The sequence below is a fragment of the Phyllobates terribilis genome, unplaced genomic scaffold (assembly GCF_046119375.1).
Source record: "Phyllobates terribilis strain yellow unplaced genomic scaffold, ASM4611937v1 Scaffold_1__5_contigs__length_1240528914, whole genome shotgun sequence".
Lineage (NCBI taxonomy): Eukaryota > Metazoa > Chordata > Amphibia > Anura > Dendrobatidae > Phyllobates > Phyllobates terribilis.
The window spans coordinates 155,907,764-155,935,411 of NW_027362761.1; the positions used below are offsets into that span (position 1 = coordinate 155,907,764).

Sequence of the window (27,648 nt, forward strand, 5' to 3'; positions counted from 1 at the left end):
TGCTAAGCCTCTATCAAAGTTCCTCAAGTTCTCAAAGGTTGGGATAAATAACCTTTGGGACTTTGCCATGACAAAGGTGAGCATGAATATAATCAAAGAAAAATTAGATCAGGACTCGTAGTGCTTGTCAATCAGTGTTGAAGGTTATTAAAAGAAAGGGAGGAAAAAGGTATCTATCCTAATTCCAATTTAATGTCATTTAGTTAAATGGGAAAAAATGACTTCTTGAAGGAAAAGGCGTAAAATAACAAAAAAAAACATATCCACTTGATAAATCTGCAGCCACCAAGTTGCTTCCAGATGCAGCAGAGATGATTTGCTTCACTGCCACAGCCCATCTCTGGCGTCAACAATCATAGTTTTTATCATTTTATATTTTTTTCCGCACCTCAATCTTCAGAAGAAAGATTCACTAGCTCAAAATTTCATGACTTGCATTAAAAGACTACAACTGCCTCCTTAAGGCTGTGTGCCCACTATGCGTTTTTCAAGCGATTTTGCAGCAGAATTTCCGCAGCGAAAACGCTTAAAAAAAGCTTGGTAGTACGTGCCCCATGGTCCCCAATGATAATCCGCATGTGCTGTGGAAATTTCCGCTGTGGGTTATCATTGCGGAAAAATCTGCAGCATGTCCATTATTACTGCGGACACACGGCGTAATTGCCGCCATTGACTTGCATTGAATCGCTTAATATCCACAAGACTACATGTGCACATGCGTATAACATGCGGTTCAATGTGCGGATGGTACCCGGGTCTGGAGAAGAGGAGACTCTCCTCCAGACCCGGGTACCATAGTACCTGTTAAAAAAAAGAATTTAAAATAAAAATTATACATTATACTCACCTTCTGATGGCCCACAGTCTTCTCTCCGATGCGTCCAGGCTCTCCGGTGGCTCGCGATGGTGTAAAAGGACCTTCCATGATGTCACTTAGTCATGTGACAGGTCACGCGACCGCTGACGTCGGCAGTCGCGTAACCTGTCACATGACTAAATGACGTCATGGAAGGTCCTTTTACACCACCGCAAGCCGTACAAGACACCAGACGCCCTGGAGAGAAGACCACGGGCCATCAGAAGGTGAGTATAATGGTTTTTCTTTTTGCTAGCACTGCACATGTTACTGGAAAATTACTTTTAATTCATATGCTAATAAGGAGGCTTCAGTGCACCCTTGGTGTGGCCAATTATGTGCGCCATAATGCCTCTTCATTTGCATATTGGGGTCCTTCCTCTGCTTCTGATTGACAGCTCTTGCTTCCCAGAGCAAGAACTGTATGAATGCTGCTGGAATGTGTGCAGCCGCGCATGCAGTAGCCGGGTGCATTGTCCTCCTAATCTTCTGTCTTCTGATGCTGCTCACTGTATTTCCATGTGTATTAAGGTAGTGAGCGCAATCAGAAGAAAGGAGTGAGGGAGGAGAGGGCACTCGGCCACTGCGCGTGCGGGCAGCTGATCACACGCCAGCAGAAAACAGACCGTGGTCACTCTGCAAATCTAGCACTGTTCATCAGAAGTGGAGGAAAGACCCTAATATGCAAATGAGGAGGCATAACAGTGCACCAAAATCTTGGTCACACTAAGGGTGCACCGAAGCCTTCTCATTGGCATATGAATTAAAAGTTATTTTCTCAGGCACTGTACCAGTAACAGGTACAGTGCTCATATACAACACTGTATAGTCCATTTAAAATGCATTTTGGGGGTGACAAACTACCTGTAATATTGCATTGAATTAAAATTACTGCCAGGCACAGTAAATAACGTATATAAAGAGCTTAGCACTCCAAAATTGGATGCAGATACAAAAGTGTTTTTTTTCATTATGTAAGCAATTTACCGGAAAAAATGTTGTGATGTTTCAGTCTTTAACACCAGACTTTCATCAGATACAGATTGCAGATAGTTGGAAGTATGCATCGAGTAAAAGTTATAGTGGCAGTGCTATAGTACGGCAAAGAACTTGCTTGTGGGTGTTTGCACCAATCTGACTTTTCTTTTTTAGTGCTCTTAAAACCACATGTATATTAAAGAAAAAAAAAATGAAATGTGTGTGCCCTGCCATGTACAAGAAAATAGCCCTGTGTTGAACTGGTTATCAAGTATGTGAATGAATACATATAAGAAACACAAGTATTATAGTTTAAATATACCCCTTCAAAGCATTCTTCATTCTCCTCCTCCTTTTACTCATCCATGTCTTCACTTCTGGGGTTGACTCGATGGTAGGTTTTGTGTGGTCAATAGTATAGATGTCTTTTCCTTGCTTCCAATTCTCATACTTCTCCGGCTGAAACATTTTTACAAATATGTCCATTGATATTTTCACCATGTCGCTGCTGCATGAACACTAAATAGAAAAGAAAAAAAGACACTTTGTAAATTGTACTCAAAATCTGCTGCAATGAGTACATTACTATATCAGGATAAAAGATAGGCACCAGACCACAAGCCTGCAGTTGGCACACCAAGGTTTATTTCGGATATCTGCTCACAGTCCCTTCTGGTCCTGCATGGTAGAAAATATAATCGGCATGCCAAATAAACAAGAGCTTGTAGAGAAATATATTGACACAAGAACGTTAGAAGAGGAGCTGGGGACTGCGTTAATTGGGGGCATCATCATGACCTCAACAAGTCAGGTAGCACAGATGGAAATAAATATGCGCGTTTATGTATGCTTGTTTGACAGACATTCAGGGTTTCCAAAATATCCAAAAGGATGGCGGCACTCAGAATGCTTATTTATAAGAATCCTATTGTGTAAGTATTGTAGTACAGTTATCTACTGCAGCACGAGGTTGTGCTCTTAACCCCTTTACCCCCGAGGGTGGTTTGCACTTTAATGACCAGGCCAATTTTTACAATTCTGACCACGGTCACTTTATGAGGTAATTACTCTGGAACGCTTCAACGGATCCCCCTGATTCTGAGACTGTTTTTTCATGACACATTGTACTTCATGACTGTGGTAAAATTTCTTTGATATCACTTGCGTTTATTTGTGAAGAAAAAAAAAGGAAATTTGGCGAAAATTTAGCAATTTTCAAACTTTGAATTTTCATGCCCTTAAATCAGAGAGATTTGTCACACAAGAGAGTTAATAAATAACATTTCCCACATGTCTACTTCACATCAGCACAATTTTGGAACCAACATTTTTTTATTTTTTATTAGGGAGCAATAAGGGTTAAAAGATGACCAGCAATTCCTCAGTTTTCCAACAAAATTTACAAAAACATTTTTTTTTAGAGACCACATCACATTTGAAGTGACTTTGAGGGACCTTTATGACAGAAAATACCCAAAAGTGACACCATTCTAAAAACTGCACGCCTCAAGGTGCTCAAAACCACATTCAAGAAGTTTATTAACCCTTCAGGTGCTTCACAGGAATTTTTGGAATGTGGAAGAAAAAAAATGAACATTAACTTTTTTCACAAAAATGTTACTTTAGACCCAACTTTTTATTTTAGCAGGGGTAACAGGAAAAAATGGACCCCAAAATTTGTTGTGCAATTTCTCCTGAGCATGCAGATACCCCATATGTGGGAGGAAAACCACTGTTTGGGCACCCAACAGGGTTCGGAAGGGAAGGAGCGCCATTTGACTTTTTGATTGTAAAATTTGCTTGAATAATTAGCGGACGCCATGTTGCATCTGGAGAGCCCCTGATGTGCCTAAACAGTGGAAAAACGCCACAAGTGACACCATTTTGGAAACTAGACCCCTCAGGGAACTTATCTAGATGTGTGGTGAGCACCCTGAACCCCCAAGTGCTTTGCAGAAGTTTATAACATGGAGCCGTGAAAATAAAAAAAAATCAAACTTTTTCCACAAAAATAATGTTTTAGCCCCAATTTTTTTATTTTCACAAGTGTAAGAGGAGAAAATGGGCCCCAAAAACTGTTGTGCAATTTCTCCCGAGTACGCCAATACCCCATATGTGGGGAAAATACAGTGTGTGGGGGCACGGCACAGTTCAGAAGGGAAGGAGCACTGTGACTTTTTGAACGCAAAATTGGCTGGAATTGAGAGCGGACGCCATGTCGCGTTTGGAGAGCCCCTGATGTGCCTAAACAGTGGAAACCCCCCCCCCCACAAGTGACCCCATTTTGGAAACTACACCCCTCAAGGATTTTATCAAGGGGTATAGTGAACATTTTGGATCCAGAGGTATGACACAGAATTTGACAACATTAGGTTATCATATTGAATAAGTTGTCATTAGTCTTGACCGCAAGTGCTCGTTACTTGAGTTTGCATCGGGTACTCAGGTATGCACCATGTATCACGGGTGCTCGAGTGACATGCTTGAGTCCCCGCTCGCATGTTTCATGGTTATTAGACACCCAAAAAAAACATGCGGGGATCGCTTGTGCATGGAAGGCAATCCCCGCGAGTTTTTTTGGCCACGAAGCATATGGGGCATGTCACTCAAGCACCCGCAATACTCAGTGCATTCCTGAGCACCCGATGCAAAAAGTAGCGAGCACTTGCGCGCAACACTAGTCGCCTTATCGTCGTCTTTTTTTTTTTTTTTTTGGAAAAAAAAAATCCCTAGCCCAACCCTAACCCTAGAGTTTATTTTTTACGCCGTTCCTCGTGCGGTATAAGTGAATAGACGACCTTATTCTTTGGGTCGGTGCGATTACAGTGATACCATAATCATATCGGTTTTTAGGATTGACGCACACTAAAAGACACATTTTTTTTTCCAAAATCTAGTTTTTGCATCGCCATATTTTGAGAGCTATAATTTTTCCATATTTTGGCCTACAGAGTCATGTGACGGCTTATTTTTTGTGGGATCAGTTGACGTTTTTATTGGTGCCATTTTCAGGCACTTGACATTTTTTGATCGCTTTCTATTCCGATTTTTGGGAGGCAGAATAAACAAAAACCAGCAATTCCAGAATTTTTTTTAATGTTTTTTTTTTATGCTGTTCCGTGTGTGGTAAAATTGATAAGGCAGCGTTATTCTTCGGGTTAGTACGTTTACAGCGGTACAACATTTATATCGTTTTTCTATGTTTTGGCGCTTTTACACAATAAAAGCTATTTTATAGAAAAAAATATTTTTTTGCATCGCTTTATTCTGAGAGCTATAACTTTTTTATTTTTCGGCTGATGGAGCTGCATGGCAGCTTTTTTTTTGCGGGACAAGATGACGTTTTCAGCGGTACCATTTTTATTTATATTAGTCTTTTTGATCGCGTGTTATTTCATTTTTTGCTTGGCGGTATGATGATAAAGCATTGTTTTTTGCTTAGTTTTTTATATATTTTTTTACCGTGTTCACTAAAGGGGTTAACTAGTGGGACAGTTTCATAGGTCAGGTCGTTACGGACGATGCGATACCAAATATGTGTATTTTTATTGTTTTTTTTTCATAATATTTATTGATGGGTACATTATATTTTTAGTTTTGGTGGATTATTTTTTTTTTATATATATATATATTGTGACAATTTTTTTTTTTTTTTTTTCATTTTTAAAAACACTTTTTGGACTTTTATTCTGTGTCCCACTCTGGGACATTCACTTTTTTTATTCTGATCGCCTGTATAGCACAGGAATGCAGCACCAGTGCTGCACAGTGCTGCACAGGGAGAAGATAGTTTGGTCATGCACTGCGCATGACCAAAGAATCTTCCTGCTGTCTGTTGACCCGGATGTTGTCATGACGACAGAGTTGTCATGACGACATCGGGTCGTCATGGCAACATCCGGGAAGCCGCGGCAGACAGCGCTGGAGGCCGGAAGAGGAGGTGAGTATCCTGATCACCTCCCCTTGCCACTGCAATGTTGCGATCAACCGCTCCCTGCACATAGTACCGGGTGTCAGCTGTGACAATCAGCTGACACCTGGCGGCGATCGCTCCGCACAGCTTGTGTGCGGGTTCGATTGCCATATGACCTAATAGTACGTCATTCGTCCAATCGGCCCAGGTCACCAAGACGTACTATTAGGTGATACGTCAGAAAGGGGTTAAAGGTATATTGTCAAGCTTGTAAGTTATCCTCCAACTTCATGACTACTGAGGTCACATGATCAGCCACCACTTCATTCACATGGGGTTCTCCAGAATCGGTAAGATTCCCAATGGTTGGACCCCCAGTGATCAGGAAGTTTTCCCCTATCCCATGGATAGTCAATTTCCTAACTTGAGGATACTCCTTCAAAGGAATCTGTCAGCAGAGTTTTGCTAACCCATCTGAGATCAGCATAATGTAGGTGCAGAGACCCTGATTCCAGAAAGTTGCTTGCTGTCAATTTGATACAATTACTAATTTTATCTTCCGCAGATCTAGCAGTTATCTGAAAGTGGAGTTCAGTATAACCCTGCCCCCACTACTGATTGGCAGCTTTTTGCTCATGTAAAAAAGGGGTTATTCAAAGCTCATGAATATGGAGGACTACCTGGCAGCAGGTTTACTAGTCCTCTAGTGATAATCTTCTGCTGATAAAACAGTGTTTTTGTCAAAACTACACTAAGCAGCCCAGTAAGTGACTTCACTGGAATCATGGTCTCTGTCTACATTATGCTACTCTCAGATCAGATGACAAGACTGGTGACCGATGCCCTTTAACCCCTTAACGGCACAACGCACAAGATAGGCTATATGCATAATACATATTTAGCATCGCTGCATTCATAAAAGTATGTAAAAGATCTGTCAAAATATAAAATAAATTAATCGAAATCAGTAAACATCGTAACTAGTGTTGAGCGAATTTGTTCGGCATTTCAAATGCGTGTTCGTGCTGGGGGTTCCGGTTTGTTCGCGCCAAAAAAATCGGCACCGCCCACGAACATCCCTGATTTGCCACACTGTCAGGGATGTTCATGGGCGGAGACGATTTTTTGGCGCGAACAAGCCGGAACCCCAAACACGAATTTGAAGTGCCGAACAAATTCGCTCAACACTAGTTGTAACAAGAAAAATAATCAACAAGCCAGAATTGCGCTTTTTCGGCCGCTGCTGCAACACAACAAAATGTAATGTGAAAAAAACACAGCCTCACAGCTCCGTATCCAGAAAATTGAAAACATTACAGCTCTTGTAAACCGGCGTCGCAAACAAATTGTTTTTTTTTTATACAAATTTCTGATTTTTTTTTCCACCATTTAAAGCAGGGGCGGGAAACCTCAGGCCCATGGGCCGTTTATGGCTCTCGATGACCTTGTATCCAGTGTCCCTGTGCAGATTCCCAGGGACCGCAGTGCTTAGGTCGGCAGCAGTATTTTGACCGCCGCCGGCCCATTCATTTCTTTTTGCTCTGTGAGCACACATGCAGCATTCACTATTGAACCCTGAGGCGCGTGCAATGAAAGATTACGTCCTGACACCAGTGCCAGCGTCAGGACGTAGTTTGTGGGCGGTGTTAGCGAGCAACTTGTACGGCCTTTGAAGGATGGTATAAATGTCCAAATGATCCTTGGCAAAAAAAAGATTGCCAATCTCCGACTTAAAGGGAACCTGTCAAGAGCAAAAACACTATTAACCTGCAGATATGGGGTTAATCTGCAGGTTAATAGCGTTATTCACCTACCCGGTTAGCGGCACCAACGCTAGTTAAGTCACCTCTCTGAGTATACAGTATAACTGCACCCCCGGCCCTGATTGACAGTCACTCTGCATTGGGGCAAGTTATCAGTCAGTGCCGGTGGCGTGGTTACAACCGCTTCTCTGTATACTCAGAGCAGTGTCTGAACCAGCGCCGGTGAAGCCCCCGTGACTGAAATAGAATGCCGCAGGGGAGTATAAAGTTCACTTCCTCCCCGCAGTGTTTGGCTACGTGCGGGCACCTGGCATGTTAGTACGGTAATGCCATTAACCTGCAGATTAACCCCACATCTGTAGGTTAATAGCATTTTTACTCGTGACTGGTTCCCTTTAAATACAACAAAAACTATGCATGTTTGTCATCTCCGTAGTCATACTGACCTGGAGAATCATATTGGCAGGTCATTTTTACAGTTGCAGAATTGTGCATTTTTCGCTATTTCTACACACTTGGATTTTTTTCCCGCTCTCCAGTACATCACATGATAAAATGAATGGGGTCATTCAAAAACACAACTCGTCTCGCAAAAAAACAAAGCCCTCACATGGCTATGTCGAAGGAAGAATAAAAAAAAAAGTTTTGGCTCTTGGAATAAGGGGACAACATTGAAAGCGCAAAACAAAACAAACAAAAAAATCGCCCAGTCCTTAAGGGGTTAACACACACTAAATCATGGTCTGCCACTGTGATATACAGGTGCATCTCACTAAATTAGAATATCATCAAAAAGGTAGTTTATTTCAGTTCTTCAATACAAAAAGTGAAACTCATATTATATAGTCATTACAAACAGTGATCTATTTCAAGTGTTTATTTCTGTTAATGTTGATGATTATGGCTTACAGCCAATGAAAACACAAACGTCATTATCTCAGTAAATTAGAAAACTTTATAACAGCTTGAAAAATGTTTTTAAAATCCGAAATGTTGGCCTACTGAAATGTATGTTCAGTAAATGCACTCAATACTTGGTCGGGGCTCCTTTTGCATCAATTACTGCATCAATGCGGTGTGGCATGGAGGCGATCAGCCTGTGGCACTGCTGAGGTGTTATGGAAGCCCAGGTTGCTTTGATAGCAGCCTTCAGCTCATCTGCATTGTTGGGTCTGGTGTCTCTCATCTTCCTATTGACAATACCCAATACTGTTGTTTTTAAACCAGATATTGGTACTTTTGGCAGTGTGGACAGGTGCCAAGTCCTGCTGGAGAATGACATTTCCATCTCCAAAACGCTTGTCGGCAGAGGGAAGCATGAAGTGCTCTAACATTTCCTGGTAAACGGCTGCGCTGACTTTGGTCTTGATAAAACGCAGTGGACCTACACCAGCAGATGACATGGCTCCCCAAAGCATCACTGACTGTGGAAACTTCACACTAGACCTCAAGCAGCTTGGATTGTGGCCTCTCCACTCTTCCTCCAGACTCTGGGACCTTGTGCAGTGTGTCAATGACTGCCTTCTGGACATCTGTCAAGTCAGCAGTCTTCTCCATGATTGTGGAGCCTACTGAAACAGACTAAGGGACCTTTTTAAACGTTTAGGAAGCCTTTGCAGTTGTTTTTTGTTAATTATTGTAATTTAATGAGATAATGACTTTTATGTTTTCATTGGCTGTAAGCCATAATCATCAACATTAACAGAAATAAACACTTGAAATAGATCACTCCGTTTGTAATGACTCTATATAATATATGAATTTCACTTTTTGTATTGAAGAACTGAAATAAATTAACTTTTTCATGACATTCTAATTTAGTGAGATGCCCCAAGGTTTACAAATGAGGCCTGAATTTCAACATGTAGCTTTATTACAAGGTTAGATTACACATTGGAACATAATTATATTACATAGATAAAGAGCCTATAAAAATTGCTAATAAAAATATATGCCATGGGTTAAACAGCACACAAATAAAATCGAAAATGTGTTTCAGGAGCTAAATCTATGGAATGAATATGATTCACACTTGGCCAAATGTATATGAGGCCTAACGAATGCATTCAGACCGTTTAATCCTAGGTAGACCCATAGTAAAGAAGGCCTTGCATATAAAGTTAATTCCAACATTAATTTTAACAAATATATAGCAGCGGTTACAGCGTTTTCTGGTTTTGTTGCAAAATTACCCTGATACAATCATAGACCCAGTCTAGCTCATAAAATATGTTGGAATGGCACGGGTGTGCAAGATTGCTCCGCACCCTCAAAGCACTGAATGGCCCCTTATGTGCGCCCACGGAGTCCGTGTAGGTTCCATTTACCACAGAGAAAAGACAAATGGCAGCACTGGGAATTATTCAAGAGAGACCTCTTCACCACTATGACAGGTGAAGTGTGAAAATGAGACAGTAGGGTCATGTAAAAGCACAAGAGTCATGACAAACAGTTTTGTTTTATAATCTTAACATTTACATCTGTTACCAACCTATTCCTTCAACTTAACGAAGAAATAAAGAAGTCTACAAACGTAAAATGATTAAAGAGGGTGTGAAACAATCACAAATTAATAATTTTAGGAGCCTAAATTACTCACACCTTATTGTTTTCAACATTTTTTTTAGCAAAAACACAAAAAATTGTGAAAATACAAAACATTTTTTTTATTCTTTTACATGAGTTTTCTTTGATCTGCGAGATGAACCTGTTTCTTCCTGCATTTAAAGCTTTTGTGATCTACCTAATCATAACATTTTTGCTAGCAATCTGTTAAAAAAAAACAACAAAAAAACACAAAACCAACAATACTTCAACTCTAGCTACACTTTACTACACTAATCATTTTTCCGGTATTGCAAATGAAACTACATATTCCCTTCACTGTCAAAAATACTGAACAGGTTAAGTGTGAGGTACTCCAGTACTCCAAAATCATTAAAAATAAAAGTCTGCTGTAGTCATATAAAACATTAATGACATAAAATAAAAAAAATCTTGTGATCCTCTGCGTTTCGGCCATACTGGGAAAAAGAGGGACAGGGAGTATTTATTTCAAATAAAGGAGTTTGTCCCTTTCTTTCAATTAAAGGACTTTATTCTAGATGTGTATTTTTTACAATATAACTATGGGGTTAGTCATTATAGACACCTCTCCATTACTAACCCCTGGGCTTAATGTCAGCTGGCAATACAAAGCTGACATCAACCACAATACTATTACCACCGCACCAGGGCAAGTGGGAAGAGCGAGGCTAAGCACCAGAATTGGCGCATCCTATGGATGCGCCATTTCTGGGGCGGCTGAGAGCTGATGTTCTCAGTCTGGGAGGGGGCCAATATCCATGGCCACTTCCTAGTCTATTATCAGCCCACAGCGGTCTGTCTAGCCTTTGCTGGTTATTAATCATAGGGGGGGATCTGACGTCATTTTTTTGGGGTCCCCCATTTAATAACCAGTAAAGGCCAAGTATACAGCTGTGAGCTGATATTAACCTGGGAAGCTCAAAGTTAATTACCCCCTCCCAGGATATAAACATCAGCCCCCAGCTGGTTGACAAAATTGTGGGGTATCATAAGCCATTTTTTTCTTAATTTTTGAATTATTAGCTAAAAATACATGAACATTAAACTACACACACTACACTAATTACACAGGACACCGACATCTTTCTATTCTATGTAAATATCTATTCTATTCTGACGGGTCACGCTGTGAATTTACTGTACTCGGCTGATGAAATGTCGGGTTTTCTAGATGTGTGCATAAAAAAATCAGACGGCACACACATGGTTCATGAAAATGTGCGATTTTTTTCTTGCACCCATTGAATTGCATTTGCGAGTCTCGACCGATATACACAGCATGCTACGATTTTTTTTTTGCTCAGTCCGATTAGAGATGAGAAAAAAATCGCAGATCAACACAGATTCATTGAATAACATTAGTCAGAGTGAAATCAAATTTTTTTAAATTGGATTGCACTTGTCCATTTTTAATGCAGATGAGTATGAGCCCTTAAAAAGGAAGCTATGCTCAACAGAAAGCTTCTGCTCCTGTGTTTCAGCACTCATCCATCTCAAAACTTCTACTATGTCAACTCCTTATGACATATTATATGTTTTCAGAGAAGTGCAATTACACTTTAGGTGTGATCCCCTAATAGTGTTACATATGTGGATGCCATTACAGACACTAGTATGTGATCGGATCCACATCACACAGTCTAAGATTTGGAAGAAAATTTGAATGTATGATATGGTCATGTGCTTCTTTCACAGCTTATAGAAGAGAGAACATGAATCTACAAATTCAGAAAGTTCTTACTTTTCAGCCTCTGTTCTACTTTTGTCCAATATTTCCGCCGATGCATTTACACTTATTAGCATTGGGGCTAATAGAGTATCACACTGATCTCTTATAACGTTTGCTTTAAGTAGAAAAAAAAGACAAAATTGGATGTGTTATTTGGTAGGCTATGTAAGCTTATACTTTGCTAACTAAACACACACAATGTCCCCATATGAACTTTCCAAGATTGGGTAAATTAAAGTAAAAAAAAAATCCAGTACTAAACCACATCTATGTCGCCTTTTTTCCAAGGTTTTAGAGGTTTTATCAAAAGCACAGACCAGTACAAAAGTTAATAAGAAATAGTTTGTGACTCATCTAGTAAAATCACACTTGCCAGAGTCACATTATACTATAACTAGTGTGGGCCCACAGGTCTTATTCCTGCACCTCCCGATTAGGACAGAATTCAGCCAACCATTACTGTCCTGGAACACAGCACATCTCTTCTGCCAAACTTGTAATCTTCAGTGCAGATTTTCTAAGTATTTTAAGAAAATAGGACTGGCTGGAGACTATAGCTAGGGTTGCTTTTCGAGGAGTGGCAAGAACAACAATAGAAGTTGCTATGATACATAAGTGTTTTCTTGATTGAGGCTTCTTAATTAACCCTTTAAAGCCCATGACGTACTAATACGCGTCTGTGCCCTGGGACTTTAGAGCCTGACCCGTATTAGTAAGTCATCGCGATTGCGCGCGCGTACACAGGCTGTGCAGGAGCGATCGCCGCCGGGTGTCAGCTGATTGTCACAGCTGACACCCGGTACTATTTGCAGGGAGCGGTCCCGCACCGCTCCAGGCACATTAACCCCCGCAATGCTGAGATAGAAGTCGATCGCAGCATTGCGGTGGCTAAGGGAAGGTGATCGGACTACTCACCTCCTCTTCCGGCCTCCAGCGCTGTCTGCCACGGCTTCCCGGATGTTGCCATGACGACCCGATGTCGTCATGACAACATTCGGGTCACCAGACAGCAGGAAGATCGTTTGGTCATGCGCAGTACATGACCAAACGATCTTCTCACTGTGCAGCGCTGACTGCCTGCATGGCACAGGGATAGTGCTCCATCCCTATGCTATGCAGGCGATCAGAATAAAAAAAGTGAAATTCCCATAGTGGGACAAAGTAAAAAAAAGTAAAAAAAACTGTCAGAAAGTGAAAAAAAAAATTGTAAAAATATTAAATAAATAAAAAAAATAATCCACCAAAAATAAAAATATAATGTACCCATCAAAACAACAAACAATAAAAGCACACATATTTGGAATCGCCGCGTCCAGAACTACTTGACCTATAAAACTATCCCACTAGTTAACCCTTTCAGTGAACACGGTAAAAAATAAAAATAAAAAACTAAGCAAAAAACAATGCTTTATCATCATACCGCCAAACAAAAAATGGAATAACACGCGATCAAAAATACAGATGTAAATAAAAATGGTACCTCTGAAAACGTCATCTCGTCCCGCAAAAAACAAGCCGCCATACAGCTCCATTAGCCGAAAAATAAAAAAGTTATAGCTCTCAGAATAAAGCGATGCAAAAAAATATTTTTTCTATAAAATAAATTTTATTGTGTAAAAGCGCCAAAACATAGAAAAACGATATAAATGTGGTGCCGCTGTAAACGTACTGACCTGAAGAATAAAGCTGCCTTATCAATTTTACCACACGCGGAGCAGAATAAAAAAAAAAACAAAAAAAAAAAACAATTCCTGAATTGTTGCTTTTTGTTTATTCTGCCTCCCAAAAATCGGAATAGAAAACTATCAAAAAATGTCACGTGCCCGAAAACAGTACCAATAAAAAAGTCAACTTGTCCCACAAAAAAAACAAGCCGTCACATGACTGTCGGCCGAAATATGGAAAAATAGCTCTCAAAATATGGCGATGCAAAAACTAGATTTTACAAAATATGTGTCTTTTAGTGTGTGACAGCTGTCAATCATAAAAACCCGATATGATTCTGGTATCGCTGTAATCGCACCGACCCGAAGAATAAAGTCGTCTAATCACTTATACCGCACTAGGAACGGCATAAAAAATAAACGCTAGGGTTGGGGTTGGTGTTAGAGTTGTTTTTTTTTTTTCAAAAGTGTAAAAAAAAAAAAAAAAAAAAAAAAAATGACGATATGGCAACTAGTGTTGAGCGCATGTGCTCGCTACTTGAGTTTGCATCGGGTGCTCGAGTGTGCACTTAGTATCGCGGGTGCTCAATTGACATGCTCGAGTCTCTGCCCCATATGCCTCGCAGCCAAAAAAATCTCGCGGGGATTGCCTGCCATGCATGAGCGATACCCGCATGTTTTTTTTGGGTGTCTAATAACTGTGAAACATGCGGGCAGGGACTCGAGCATTTAACTCGAGCACCCGCGATGCATGGTGCATACCTGAGTACCCGATGCAAACTCAAGTAGCGAGCACTTGCGCTCAAGACTAATGACAACTTATTCAATATGATGACCTAATGTTATTAAATTCTGCATCGTACCTCTGGGTTCAAAATGTTCACTATACCCCTTGATAAAATCCTTGAGGGGTTTAGTTTCCAAAATGGAGTCACTTCTGGGGGGTTTCCACTGTTTAGGCGCGTCAGGGGCTCTCCAAAAGCAACATGGCGTCCGCTAATTATTCAAGCAAATTTTACATTCAAAAAGTTAAATGGCTCTCCTTCCCTTCTGAACTCTGCCGTGCGCCCAAACACTGTATTTTCCCAACATAGGGGTATTTGCGTACTCAGGAGAAATTGCACAACAGTTTTTGGGGCCCATTTTCTCCTCTTACCCTTGTGAAAATAAAAATATTGGGGCTAAAACATCATTTTTGTGGAAAAAGTTAGATTTTTTTTTATTTTCACGGCTCCATGTTATAAACTTCTGTAAAGGACTTGGGGGTTCAAGGTGCTCACCACACATCTAGATAAGTTCCCTGAGGGGTCTAGTTTCCAAAATGGTGTCACTTGTGGGGGGTTTCCACTGTTTAGGTACATCAGGGGCACATCCGCTAATTATTCAAGCAAATTTTACAATCAAAAAGTCAAATGGCGCCCCTTCCCTTCCGAACCCAGACGTGCGCTCAAACTGTGGTTTTCCCCCACATATGGGGTATCTGCTTACTCAGGAGAAATTGTACAACAAACTGCATGGTGCAATTTCTCCTATTATCCTTATGAAAATGCAAAAGTGGGGGCTGAAAAACATTTTTGTGGGAAAAATGTGAAAATTTTATTTTTACGGCTCAATGTTATAAACTTCTGTAAAGGACTTGGGGGTTCAAGGTGCTCACCACACATCTAGATAAGTTCCCTGAGGGGTCTAGTTTCCAAAATGGTGTCAATTGTGTGGGGTTTCTACTGTTTAGGCACATCAGGGGCTCCCCAAATGCGACATGGAGTCCGCTAATTATTCAAGCAAATTTTACATTCAAAAAGTCAAATGGCGCTCCTTCCCTTCCGAACCCTGCCGTGTGCCCAAACAGTGTTTTTTCCCCACATATGTGGTATCTGCGTGCCCAGGGGAGATTACACAACAATTTTTTTTTGTGAAAAAAGTTAAATGTTAATTTTTTTCTTCCACATTCCAAAAATTCCTGTGAAGCACCTGAAGGGTTAATAAAGTTCTTGAATGTGGTTTTGAGCACCTTGAGGGGTGCAGTTTTTAGAATGGTGTCACTTTTGGGTATTTTCTGTCATAAAGACCTCTCAAAGTGACTTTAAATATGATGTGGTCCCTAAAAAAATGGTTTTGTAAATTTTGTTGGAAAAATTTGAAATCGCTGGTCAACTTTTAACCCTTATAGCTCCCTAATAAAAAAAATTTTTGGTTCCAAAATTGTGCTGATGTAAAGTAGACATGTGGGAAATGTTATTTATTAATTATTTTGTGTGACATATCTCTCTGATTTAAGGGCATAAAAATTCAAATTTTGAAAATTGCTAAATTTTCTAAATTTTCGCCAAATTTCCATTTTTTTCACAAATAAACGCAAGTGATATCGAAGAAATTTTACCAATATCATGAAGTACAATATGTCACGAAAAACAGTCTCAGAATCAGGGGGATCCGTTGAAGCGTTCCAGAGTAATTACCTCATAAAGTGACAGTGGTCAGAATTGTAAAAATTGGCCTGGTCATTAATGTGCAAACCACCTTGGGTTGTAAAGGGGTTAAAATTGTGTGTATGTGAGAAATGTATGGAAGACCAGGGCACCGCCAATATAAACAACAATTACTGCCTTATATGGAGTACAAGAGCAAAAACAGTAACATATTATAATACAGGTCTGCCATAAGATGAATATATGAATATGTATACAACATGAACGTCAGGATGTTGAAAAATCGCTATTTTTACTTACGTGCTCCACAAGAAAGCAGCAATTGTTTATATTTATGATGCCTTGGACGTCTTTTAACTGGGTGGTCTGGACTGGAGAAGTCACCCAAACCAACTTTGGGCCTGCTACACACAACTCCTGCCTTGATACAATATAGCATGCATATGTGATTAAACCTTATAGGTACCAGTTCAAAAGTACAGTGAGGCACAATTTGCCAATTCAAAGCCATTACAACCTCCACAATTTTCAAAGGAGACATGGTTCCTTGTGGCCCTCTTCAATGAAATCTCACAAGAGCAATAAAGGTTTAAAATGGTAATACCACTATAAGGACCTCAAATGTTAAAATGGTAAAACTCTTATATGGCTTCTAAAAGGCAGCATCGCACACTATTTTATTAAATAGGTGAACAGCAATTTAAAAGCATAATTGTTAGGTGAAATTGTCGAACGTCTGTGCAGCTCTGAATATACTTCTGGTCTGGCAGTCATAAGTTAATACGATAACCGAAATGTTAATTTTGTTCAATTGTTTAGGTCCTAAATATGTGGGGACTGAATACATAAAATAGTAAGCCAATAAGGGGAAACTCTGCAGTAATACCAACAAACCTGTGTACTTTCTCACCCCTGAATGTGAGGTTAGTTTTCAGCAATCGCCTTTTCTTCTCCGGACAATCATTCATCCAGATGCCTCAAAAAAACAGTTTGAACAGGTCAGAAAAATTAAACTTTACCCAACTCCTCTGCAATCCAATCCCTGTACTTCCTGCAGGATGCCAGTCTATAAGAAATACAGGAATTAGACTGCAGAGGACTGGAAGAATGATTGTTCAGAGTAAAATAGGTGAGCACTACCAAGAGTCTTGTTCCAACAGTAAAGCATCTGAAGTCCATTTATGTGTGGGGTGGCTGTTCATCCAAGGCAGTGGGAACAGTCACAACTTTTCTAGGACATTGCCAGGAATAAAGAAGGGTATTCTAAACATCCTCCAAGAGCAACTTTTTCAAACATTCCAGGAGCAATTTAGTGATGAACAATGCATTTTAGAGCATGATGGAGCATGTCACAAGGCAAATGTGATAACCAAGTTGCTCGGTGAACAAAACGATGAAATTCCCCAGATCTGAAAAACTCAAAAAACAAGTGGACAAACAAAAACACAGAAATTGTGTTAAACTCCAAGAACGTATTAGACAAGAATGAGCTGTCATCAGTCAGGATTTGGCCCATAAGCTGACATCCAGCATGTCAGGGTGAACTGTAGAAGTCTTAAAGAATGGTCAACACTGGAAAATATTGTGTTGTTGCATAAATTTGATGTATGTCATTTTTTTTCTAAAAAAGAATAAAATGCTTCTAATTGTACTTCAGTAACCACAGAATGGGGCTCATTCAGAGGTTTGTTTTCCGCATACGAGTTCTATCAGCGACACTCTGAACAAAATAACTGATGAAATTAGTTGACTATTTAAGCATCAGTGGCATCTCCAGAATTAAATCAGAATACCCAATGAGAGCACATCTTCCTACATATGAAGGGATGGGGGTGGAACTTCATATTGCACATGCTCACACGCACCTGTCTTAATAAGATAACATTCAAAAACTGGTTTCTAAGAGTAACAGTATAGCAGCCATTTTTGATCTACTACATGGAATAACTCCATAAAAAAATAATTTTTTAATTAACCACTTCCATTTGAGCTTAATTTTAATCTCCTGCTCTCTCTCTCTCTATATATCTATATCTATACACACCGTATTTTTCGGACTATAAGACGCACCGGACCATAAGATGCACCTAGGTTTTAGAGGAGGAAAACAAAAAAATTAAAATTTAAGCAAAAAATGTGGTCATGATGCACTTTTAAGGGGGAGGGGGGGTCTTCTGCTGACACTGGTATAGGGGTAATGTCCCCCAATACTGACAATATCCCCCATCCTGGTATATATGCCCCTCCTTCCTTTTATACGTGGTCCCCATCCCCATCCCGATATGCATGGCATCCCTCATCCCTGTCCTGGTATGCATGGCACCCCTCATCCCTGTCCTGGTATGCATGGCACCCCTCATCCCTGTCCTGGTATGCATGGGCACCCCTCATCCCTGTCCTGGTATGCATGGGCACCCCTCATCCCTGTCCTGGTATGCATGGGCACCCCTCATCCCTGTCCTGGTATGCATGGGCACCCCTCATCCCTGTCCTGGTATGCATGGGCACCCCTCATCCCTGTCCTGGTATGCATGGGCACCCCTCATCCCTGTCCTGGTATGCATGGGCACCCCTCATCCCTGTCCTGGTATGCATGGGCATCCCTCATCCCTGTCCTGGTATGCATGGGCATCCCTCATCCCTGTCCTGGTATGCATGGGCACCCCTCATCCCTGTCCTGGTATGCATGGCACCCCTCATCCCTGTCCTGGTATGCATGGTACCCCTCATCCCTGTACTGGTATCCATGCCACCCCTCATCCCTGTCCTGGTATGCATGACACCCCTAATCCCTATCCTGGTATGCATGGCACCCCTAATCTCTATCCTGGTATGCATGGTCCCCCTAATCCCCATCATGCTGCACATTAAAAAAAAAATAAACACTCCTACTGACCTTTCTTCTCTCTCCTCCAGCGTTGCATTCTGTCTGCCCGCACTGATCTCTCCATGTGAGCCGCGCATGACGTCACTGCCATGCGCGGCTCACAAGGAGAGATCAGCTGCCGGAAGTCACTGCTCCCCACGCCGGGTCTGTGTGCGCGGGGAGCAGTGACTTAACTCTCCTTCATAGCTGGCACACAGCAGAGCCGCGCTGCGGCTGCTGCTGCCGCCGGCTATCTCCTGTGTCCGCTCATTAAAGGGCATGAATATTCACCCCCTCCCCACGCCCATGGGCGTGGAGAGAGGTTGAATATTCATACCCTTTAACAGCAGGCACAGGAGATAGCCGTCAGCAGCAGGAGCCGCAGCGCGGCTACACTGTATACAGCTATTAAGGAGTATGAATATTCAGTGCTCCCCACGCCCATGGGCGTGGGGAGCAGTGAATATTCATTTTCTTTAGCAGCAGGGACAGTGTAGGCTGTAGCGGGCAGCTACTGCCTCCTGTGCCCCGCTCCTCCACCGATACCGCTCCCCCCACACCACACATAAATATACACCCCCCAACATTCGGACTATAAGATGCACCCCCCATTTTCCTCCAAAATTTGAGGGAAAAAGTGCGTCTTATAGTCCAAAAAATACGGTATAAATACGGTATATATACATACATACACACCTTTCAAGACCCAGAACTTTTTAATTTTTCCTTTGATATAGCTGTATGAGGGCTTGTTTTTTGTGTGGAACACGTTGAAGTATTGAATGACACAGTACATTTTACCATTCAACTTGAAGAAGGGGAAAAGAATTCAAGTGCAATTCGCATTTGGGTTTTTGCTTTTACCACGTTCATTATATAGTAAAAAACTACATGTCGATATGATTCTCCAAGTCAATGCAATTATAGTGATACTAAAAATATGCATATTGGGTGATAAGGTGAAAAAAAATTTGGAAAGTCGTAAAAATAAAAAATTAGCTTGTGCTGCCATTTTCCAAGACTCATCTTTTTTTTAGATTTTCGATCAACTTAGCTGTGTGAAAAGCTTGCTTTGTGTGTGGCAAGCTGACATTTTTATTGAAGTCACTTTGGGGGATAAACAACATTTAAATGGCTTATTACTGCATTTTTTTAGCAGTGTTGAGGTGACCAAAAAGAAAAGCGACATTTACCAATTGGGTTAAATAACTTATATTTTGATAAAATGGACTTTTATGTATGCAGCAGTATGACATTTAATTTTTTTTTTTTTTTTTAAACTCTGCTTTTAACGAGGGGGAAAGGAGGCATTTTGAATTATTATAATTTTTCCCATATTTTTTAGTAACATTTCTCTTTACTTTAGCTTTTAGTCCCCTTTGGGGTTTTGAACATGCAACTGTCTGATCATTTATACTATATATTACAATAGCCTAGTATTGAATATTACAGTAAAACTCATGGTATACTATTAACAACAGCCACATGCTGGTTTTCACAGGAATAACATACAGTGGGGAAAAAAAGTATTTAGTCAGCCACCAATTGTGCAAGTTCTCCCACTTAAAAAGTTGAGAGAGGCCTGTAATTGACATCATAGGTAGACCTCAACTATGAGGCTGTGTGCCCACGTAGCGTTTTTCAAGCGTTTATGCTGCGGAATTTCCGCAGCGGAAAAGCTTGTGAAACGCTAGGTAATCCGCACCCCATGGTCCCCAAGGGGATTCCGCATGTTCTATGCACATGCTGTGGATTTTTCCGCAGCGTTTATGCTGCGTACAAAAATCCGCAGCATGTCATTTAATTTTGCGGAAGCGCAGCGGAACTCCCGCCATTGACTTGCATTGAGACGCACAGAAACCGCGACTGTACATTTTTACAAGCGGCTTCTATGCGTCTCTATGTGCGGATGGTACCCAGTTCTGGAGGAGAGGAGACTCTCATCCAGACCTGGGTACCATTGTACCTGTAAAAAAAAGAATAAAATAACAAATAAAGTTTATACTCACCTTTCCGAAGGCGTCTCTCTGAATGCCAGCAGCGCTGAAGGACCTTCGGTGACGTCACAGTCATGTGACCGCAGGCCCTTCACCGCTCTGTCTCGCGATATGCCGGCAGCCAGGAACCAGACAGGAACGAGCGCTGCAGCCACGCCGGGGCCTCGGGGGTGAGTATAGCTTTATTTGTTTTCATTTTTACGGTTCACACTATATAAATCCATGCTATTTGCATGGATTTATACAGTGTGACCTAGTTGTCAAGCACTTTCCAAGTGATGCTATCGCCTGGAAAGCGCTTGTCAATCTGCATGCGGAAACGCATGTGAATCCGCATGTATTCTGCAGGAAAAACGCATGCACAATCTGCATGCGTTTTTTCTGCCAGGGAGATGCAGAAATGCTGCAGAAATTTTCTGCTTCATTTCTGCATCGTGGGCACATAGCCTGAGAGACAAAATGAGAAAACAAATCCTGAAAATCACATTTAAAATTTTGGTGGAAAATGAGTATTTGGTCAGTTACAAAAGTTCATCTCAATACTTTGTTATATATCCTTTGTTGGCAATGACAGAGGGCAAACATTTTCTGTAAGTCTTCATAAGGTTGGCACACACTGTTGCTGGTATGTTGGCCCATTCGTCCATGCAGATCTCCTCTAGAGCAGTGATGTTTTGGGGCTGTCGCTGGGCAACATGGACTTTCAACTCCCTCCAAAGGTTTTCTATAGGGTATAGATCTGGAGACTGGCTAGGTCACTCCAGGATCTTGAAATACTTCTTACGAAGCCACTCCTTCATTGCCCTGGCAGTGTGCTTGGGATCATTGTCATGCTGAAAGACCCAGCCACGTTTCATCTTCAATGCCCTTGCTGATGGAAGGAGGTATGCACTCAAAATCTCACAATACATGGCCCCATTCATTCTTTCATGTATACGGATCAGTCATCCTGGTCCCTTGGTAGAGAAACAGCCCCAAAGCTTGATGTTGCCACCCCTATGCTTCACAGTAGGTATGGTGTTCTTTGGATGCAACTCAGCATTTTTTCTCCTCCAAACACGCATAGTTGTGTTTCTACCAAACAGTTCTACTGTGGTTTCATCTGACCATATTACAGTCTCCCAATACTCTTCTGGATCATCCAAATGCTCTCAAGCAAACTTTAGACGGGCCCGGACATGTAAAGGCTTAAGCAGGGGGACACGTCTGGCACTGCAGGATCTGAGTCCCTGGCGGCGTAGCATGTTACTGATGGTAGCCTGTGTAATGTTGGTCTCAGATCTCTGCAGGTCATTCACTAGGTCGCCCCGTGTGGTTCAGGGATTTTTGTTCGCCATTCTTGAGATCATTTTGACCCCACGGGGTGAGATCTTGTGTGAAGCCCCAGATCGAGGGAGATTATCAGAGGTCTTGTATGTCTTCCATTTTCTAACTATTGCTCCCACAGTTGATTTCTTCACACCAAGCAGCTTGCCTATTGCAGATTCAGTCTTCCCAGCCTGGTGGAGGGCTACAATTTTGTTTCTGGTGTCCTTCGACAGCTCTTTGGTCTTCACCATAGTGGAGTTTGGAGTGTGACTGAGGTTGCGGACAGGTGTCTTTTATACTGATAACAAGTTCAAACAGGTGCCAGTACTACAGGTAATGAGTGGAGGACAGAGAAGCTTTTTCTGAAAAGAAGAAGTTACAGGTCTGTGAGAGCCAGAAATCTTGCTTGTTTGTAATTGACCAAATATTTATTTTCCACCAAAATTTGAAAAAAAAATTCTTTCCAAATCAGACAATGTGATTTTCAGGATTTTTTTTCTCATTCTGTCTCTCATAGTTGAGGTCTACCTATGATGTCAATTACAAGTGTCCCATCTTTTTAAGTGGGAGAACTTGCACAATTGGTGGCTGACTAAATACTTTTTTTCCCCACTGTATTGGCAGGCTCAAGAGATTTAAAGTATACCCGAAGCTGCCATGCAACCCATTGGCACGCCGCAATCACGTTGTGGATGGCCCAATGGGTGCATGAACAGCACGCCCCCGATTCGTACTCAATGTTGCTGTCAAATGTTGAAAGTAGTATTTAAGGGGTTAACAGCGGGCAGAGCTCAGCTTCACTGAGGTAATATGTAGTACATGCTACAATTTTATTCTATGAGTGTAGTCAATTTTTGATAATTCTTTTGGAAAAAATGCTTACTTAAAAAAAAAGCAAGATGGATACACCATGTGAATGATGAACCTTTCCCTACACACAAGCAATTTAACATATGCACACAAGTCATGGCACAACTAGGCTCTGTTCAGGGTATAAAAAGGTTAAAATGTTTTAAAAATGGTTATTTTTTTTAACAATGTATCATATGGCCGAACACAAAAAATAAAGAATTTTCCATTTTTCCAATTCCAGTCATTACTGATATCCCACAAGGATTTCCATTAAGCAAGGCTATGTAATGAACAGATATATTTTAGGTGTTCCTATCATTTCACAGGAAGAATGATCTTTGCCTTCAAGCAGAGAATGGGACCATACATTGTTTAGTTCTATAGGATGTAAATCCGTTTCGATCATGCCCAACTAATAGTATTTCAGAGCTTTGAAAAGTGTAGAAAAACTGTAATGTGCAGTCCACCTTCAGAATCACGGCATGACCAGGACTTATTTTCACCTGGCAAACTATTAGGCCACTTTCCCGAGATAATCATCTGCTGAGTTTATGATGCTGCAGATTTTCGGCTCCTATTAGATGAAATTAGCTTACTTGAGTTTTTTTTTATTTAGTTTCTGTGTATTTTAATTAAAAGCTGCTTTTTTATATGCTTCCTGGTGTTTGTGTAGCACCCTGAGGATTCGGCTGCTACAGGGGTATTGCACCTCAACCCAGAGGTGTGATATTCCACTCCCGGGTAAGGATGGAGTGTGGAACTGAGCTCAGATAGACTGCATGCACTACATACATCCCATTCCAGAGGAGCAGGCCGACGGTACTCCCACTTGGAAATGTGCAGGTACAACCGAGCCTGTTCCTGGCTGGAGTGGGAGGGGGGTGGTACATCCCATGTAGTGTAGGGGCAGATAGGGGGAGCAGTCTGGGTAGTGTTAGGAGCTCATTGGGTGCTGGTCACCTGAGCTCACACATAGAGGGATATATAAGGAGGGCACCAACTTAGAATCAGGGTCAGACGCAGAGAGTCAGTCAGCTGCAGAGGACAAGTCGGATGCAGAGAGCAGGAAACAGCAGCCCTGGAGAGAGAGAGAGTGGAGCAGAGAAAGACCCAGAGGGGGAAGACTGAAGGGACCCAAGAACCCAAATTAGAGCACCGGGTGAGGAGTCAGCATCAGGGTACCGGAACCCAAGCTGGTGGGGGCAAAAACAATCCCCAGCCAGAGACCGGAGACCGTGGGCAGTGTCTGTCACGGTCACCCACCACATTCACCCCGAAGGCACACCACATGCAGGGTCAGGGAACCCAGGGCCAAGGGTGTCCCAAAAGAAGGCCCGAGGGAGCTGGACCTAGGTGAATCCCTGGTGGGGACGGCTGAAGAAAGGACAGAGGGAGAGCTCAGGGCCACGCTCCGGACTTGTTTGGGGGTTGGCTGGATCCAGGACCTGGTGGACGCAGCACGGCTCGGGTGGTCACTAGCAGCTGGAGTGACCGAAACATCAGCAGTAAGTAAACTCCCTTAACTGCACAACCCGAGTCTGTCTTCATTGCCGGCTGCACCACACCACCACAACCCCCATCCTCTGCGCCTGTCCCCTCTGAGGCTATACCCCTCCCGTTGGGGGTTATCCCACCAAGCTGCGCATCCACCATCAGCCTCAGCGGACCCTGCTGCAGCGGCGGCCACAGTGACCGCATCACAACGGGTGGCGTAGTCGACACAAAAGAACTTTAGTAACATCTGTAAAGCTGCCACATAACACTGAGCTTGACGCCCTGGGCACGGGGCCGGGTCACAGCCGCTCGGAGACTACAACCCCCCATCTGATCCGGTGCCGGGTATTCCCCTCAAAAAGGAATATGTCCCAGGGGGCGCGTCATTTGGCTATGACAAAACTTGTTATTGATACAGTCATGTGAGGATTACATGCGTTTTTACAATGGAAAGGTGTGGATTTTGGCCATCTAATAATCCGCACATAAAACTCAGCATACAGATAAGTGTTACTGAAATGTTGTGGGTTTCAAACACGCACAGCAGGTCAGTTTACACAAAAAAAAAAACAAAGCATAGTGAGCACGAGATTACTATAAATCCCATCCACTTTGGTGGAACTGTAAGATATGTTTTTGGCACAATGAAATTACGCAGCTTCAAAAACTCATATTGGGAATTTAAAGAGGTTGTCCACTACTTTTATCCTGAGGATAGGTCATCAATGTCGGATTAGCCAGGGTCCACAACCCGGCATCCTCGTCTTCCAGCTGTTATCAGTTCTGGCAGCCACCAGCCAGAACTACTTTCTTGCAGAGCTTGGCCGTCTACTTGTAGTGGCTGCTGCAGGGTACTGCACATCAGCCTCCTATTCAAATAAATAGGAGGCGGATGTGCAGAACCTTCCAGTGGCCACTACAAGTAGACGGCCAAGCTCAGAAAGCAAGTACTTCCAGCCGGCGGCCGCCGCCACAGATAACGGCTAATCGGAGGAGGTGCCTGGTATCTGATCCTGGCTGATCAGATATTGATGGCCTAGGGATAGGCCATCAATGTAAAAGTAGTGGGCAACCTCTTTAACTTTACGGCTACAAGTTAGAAGGCAGGTCTAAGAATAAGTTACTAGTACGCCTAACTAGTTAGTTTCAACTAAAGCATAATGGAATGCGTTTAAAGGGAATCTGTCAACAGGTTTTTACTACCTCATCTGAGAGAAGAGAAATGTAGGAAAAGAGAAGCTGAATCCAACAATGTATCACTTAGATTACTGGGTGCAGCCGTTCTGTCACAGATCAGAGCTTTTAAATTTAGAATGCAGCAGAGCTGAGAAAGCTAACCCCGCCTCCATTACAGCTAACCCCGCCCACACCAGGCTCTCTGTGTTCAAAAGTCCATAGACAGTGAGGTGCTTACCACAGTAAGGGGATGTTGCTGGACTAATCCAGCAATGTTAATCTCTTAGTGATAAACCTTTCACAGTTATTAAACAACAGTACACACTTTGACAAGTGACACATCCGTGAATTCTGTGTCTCAGCCTCTATTTCCTTTTATCTTCAGATTACATAGAAGAAACATGCTGACAGATTCACTTTAAGGGTGTTTTCAGAGTGAAAAAATTAGCTCACTGCACATATGTCTTTGTAATCTACTACGCGAATACACAGCAGTTTGAACACTAGAATATATTAGAAACCTACATTTAACCTATTTTTTTCCCTTTGGCTTTATCTTTTTAAAAATGTATGTTTCTCCAATAGTTATATGATGATTCAACATTAAACACTTTAACCACTTACAAGCAGCTCGTTCTAGCTCAATTTATCCATCTGTTCCAAAAGAAAAATGAAAAAAATCAAAGTCGGACACATATTTTGGGGTAAAACACAAAACAGTCTGCGGATGTGAAAATATATGAGTGCTCTGAATACAATAGGGCTGAAATGGAGCTATGTGAGAAGAAGCTGTGCTATTCATTCTGATAGCCGCATCTACAGTCAGTGATCTATTAAGTGTCAGTGTAGAAACATGTAGAAAAATGTCATACCTTTACAGCACAACAAATGGAAAGCTGCTGCAGCTGTCCATTAAAACATGCCAAACTCATTCTTCGGTGCTGCCTGACTGGCTAAATGGAAGTGGGAAAAACTGTATTCCAGGGCACTGAACAAAGCAGAATTGAAAGAGAAGAGACGGATATTTCTTTTTCCCTTTTTTAATTCCACATCAATCTTCTGACACAAACGCCAAGAATCGCACATTGAACATCACTGCAAACACTTATTTAACCATTTAAAAAAAAAACATATGTTTTTATAGCTCAAATGATACCTACAGGTAGCACGATAATTATCATGTACATCTGTGGTTTTCATGGATACAACATCAGTTGATGGGGCAAGTCAGTGTGTTTTTGCGAACCGTGAATCAATTATTTTTATCAGCATCTTGGTAGAAAATCACACATACCTGACTATGGGTAGGCAAAAATTACTGACAACACACTTACGGCATCACATGTACGGTTCGTGATTAGAATTGTAATGGATAATAAAAATCATTGACAAAACACAGAGTAAGAAGTGATACACTAACCAAATAAGGGCCCAAATAAGTTTTAGTAAACTTGTTTTATAATTAGTCTAAAAGTCAAACAATTTTAATGATTGTTAAGGCCACGGATTTTTTCAGACTTGTGCGTATTCCATTTGACGGTAGATTATTTCAAGAACACGCCAGTATAAAGCAGTCACAATGGAATTTAGTCAAGGAAAAAGAAAAGCTGAACAAGGACATACAGCCATCTGATGCAATCATGTTATCTTTCCCTATCTATAAAGACAATGATTGCCATTTTAATTCATGCTTTTATGATATGTCATGAAGTTTTTGATAATTGCCAAACCAATTTGCTAATATTTAATCTTTAAGAAAAATTCGGCCTATTGATGTTATCATGAAACTTTTCCTGCAATGCTGCATAATCCTAACACCCTCTAGTAGTCATTGAGTTTTATGGCTATTAAGAGTAATTAAAAGTTTTAATTGCTGAATCCAGAAGCTTTAATCAGCAACAGAAAAAAATAATTGAACTAAGTCACTAAATTCAGCATTTCTATTGTTTGTGCATTATCCCAAATTGCTTCCGGATTCTTGCTTCTGCTCTTCAATTTTAGGGTAAAAAAGACGACTTTATGTGACAGTATTTTAAG

General features: G+C 41.5%; 1 protein-coding gene across 1 annotated transcript in view; it reads right to left on the minus strand.

The window, feature by feature from the left end:
* Window positions 1-27,648, minus strand: part of KDM4C (lysine demethylase 4C) — a 453,452-nt gene that overhangs the window by 181,097 nt on the left and 244,707 nt on the right. The window contains exon 9 of the mRNA XM_073668849.1: window positions 2,157-2,353. Coding sequence (XP_073524950.1) covers window positions 2,157-2,353 — 197 coding nt within the window. The remainder of the gene's footprint in view (window positions 1-2,156; window positions 2,354-27,648) is intronic.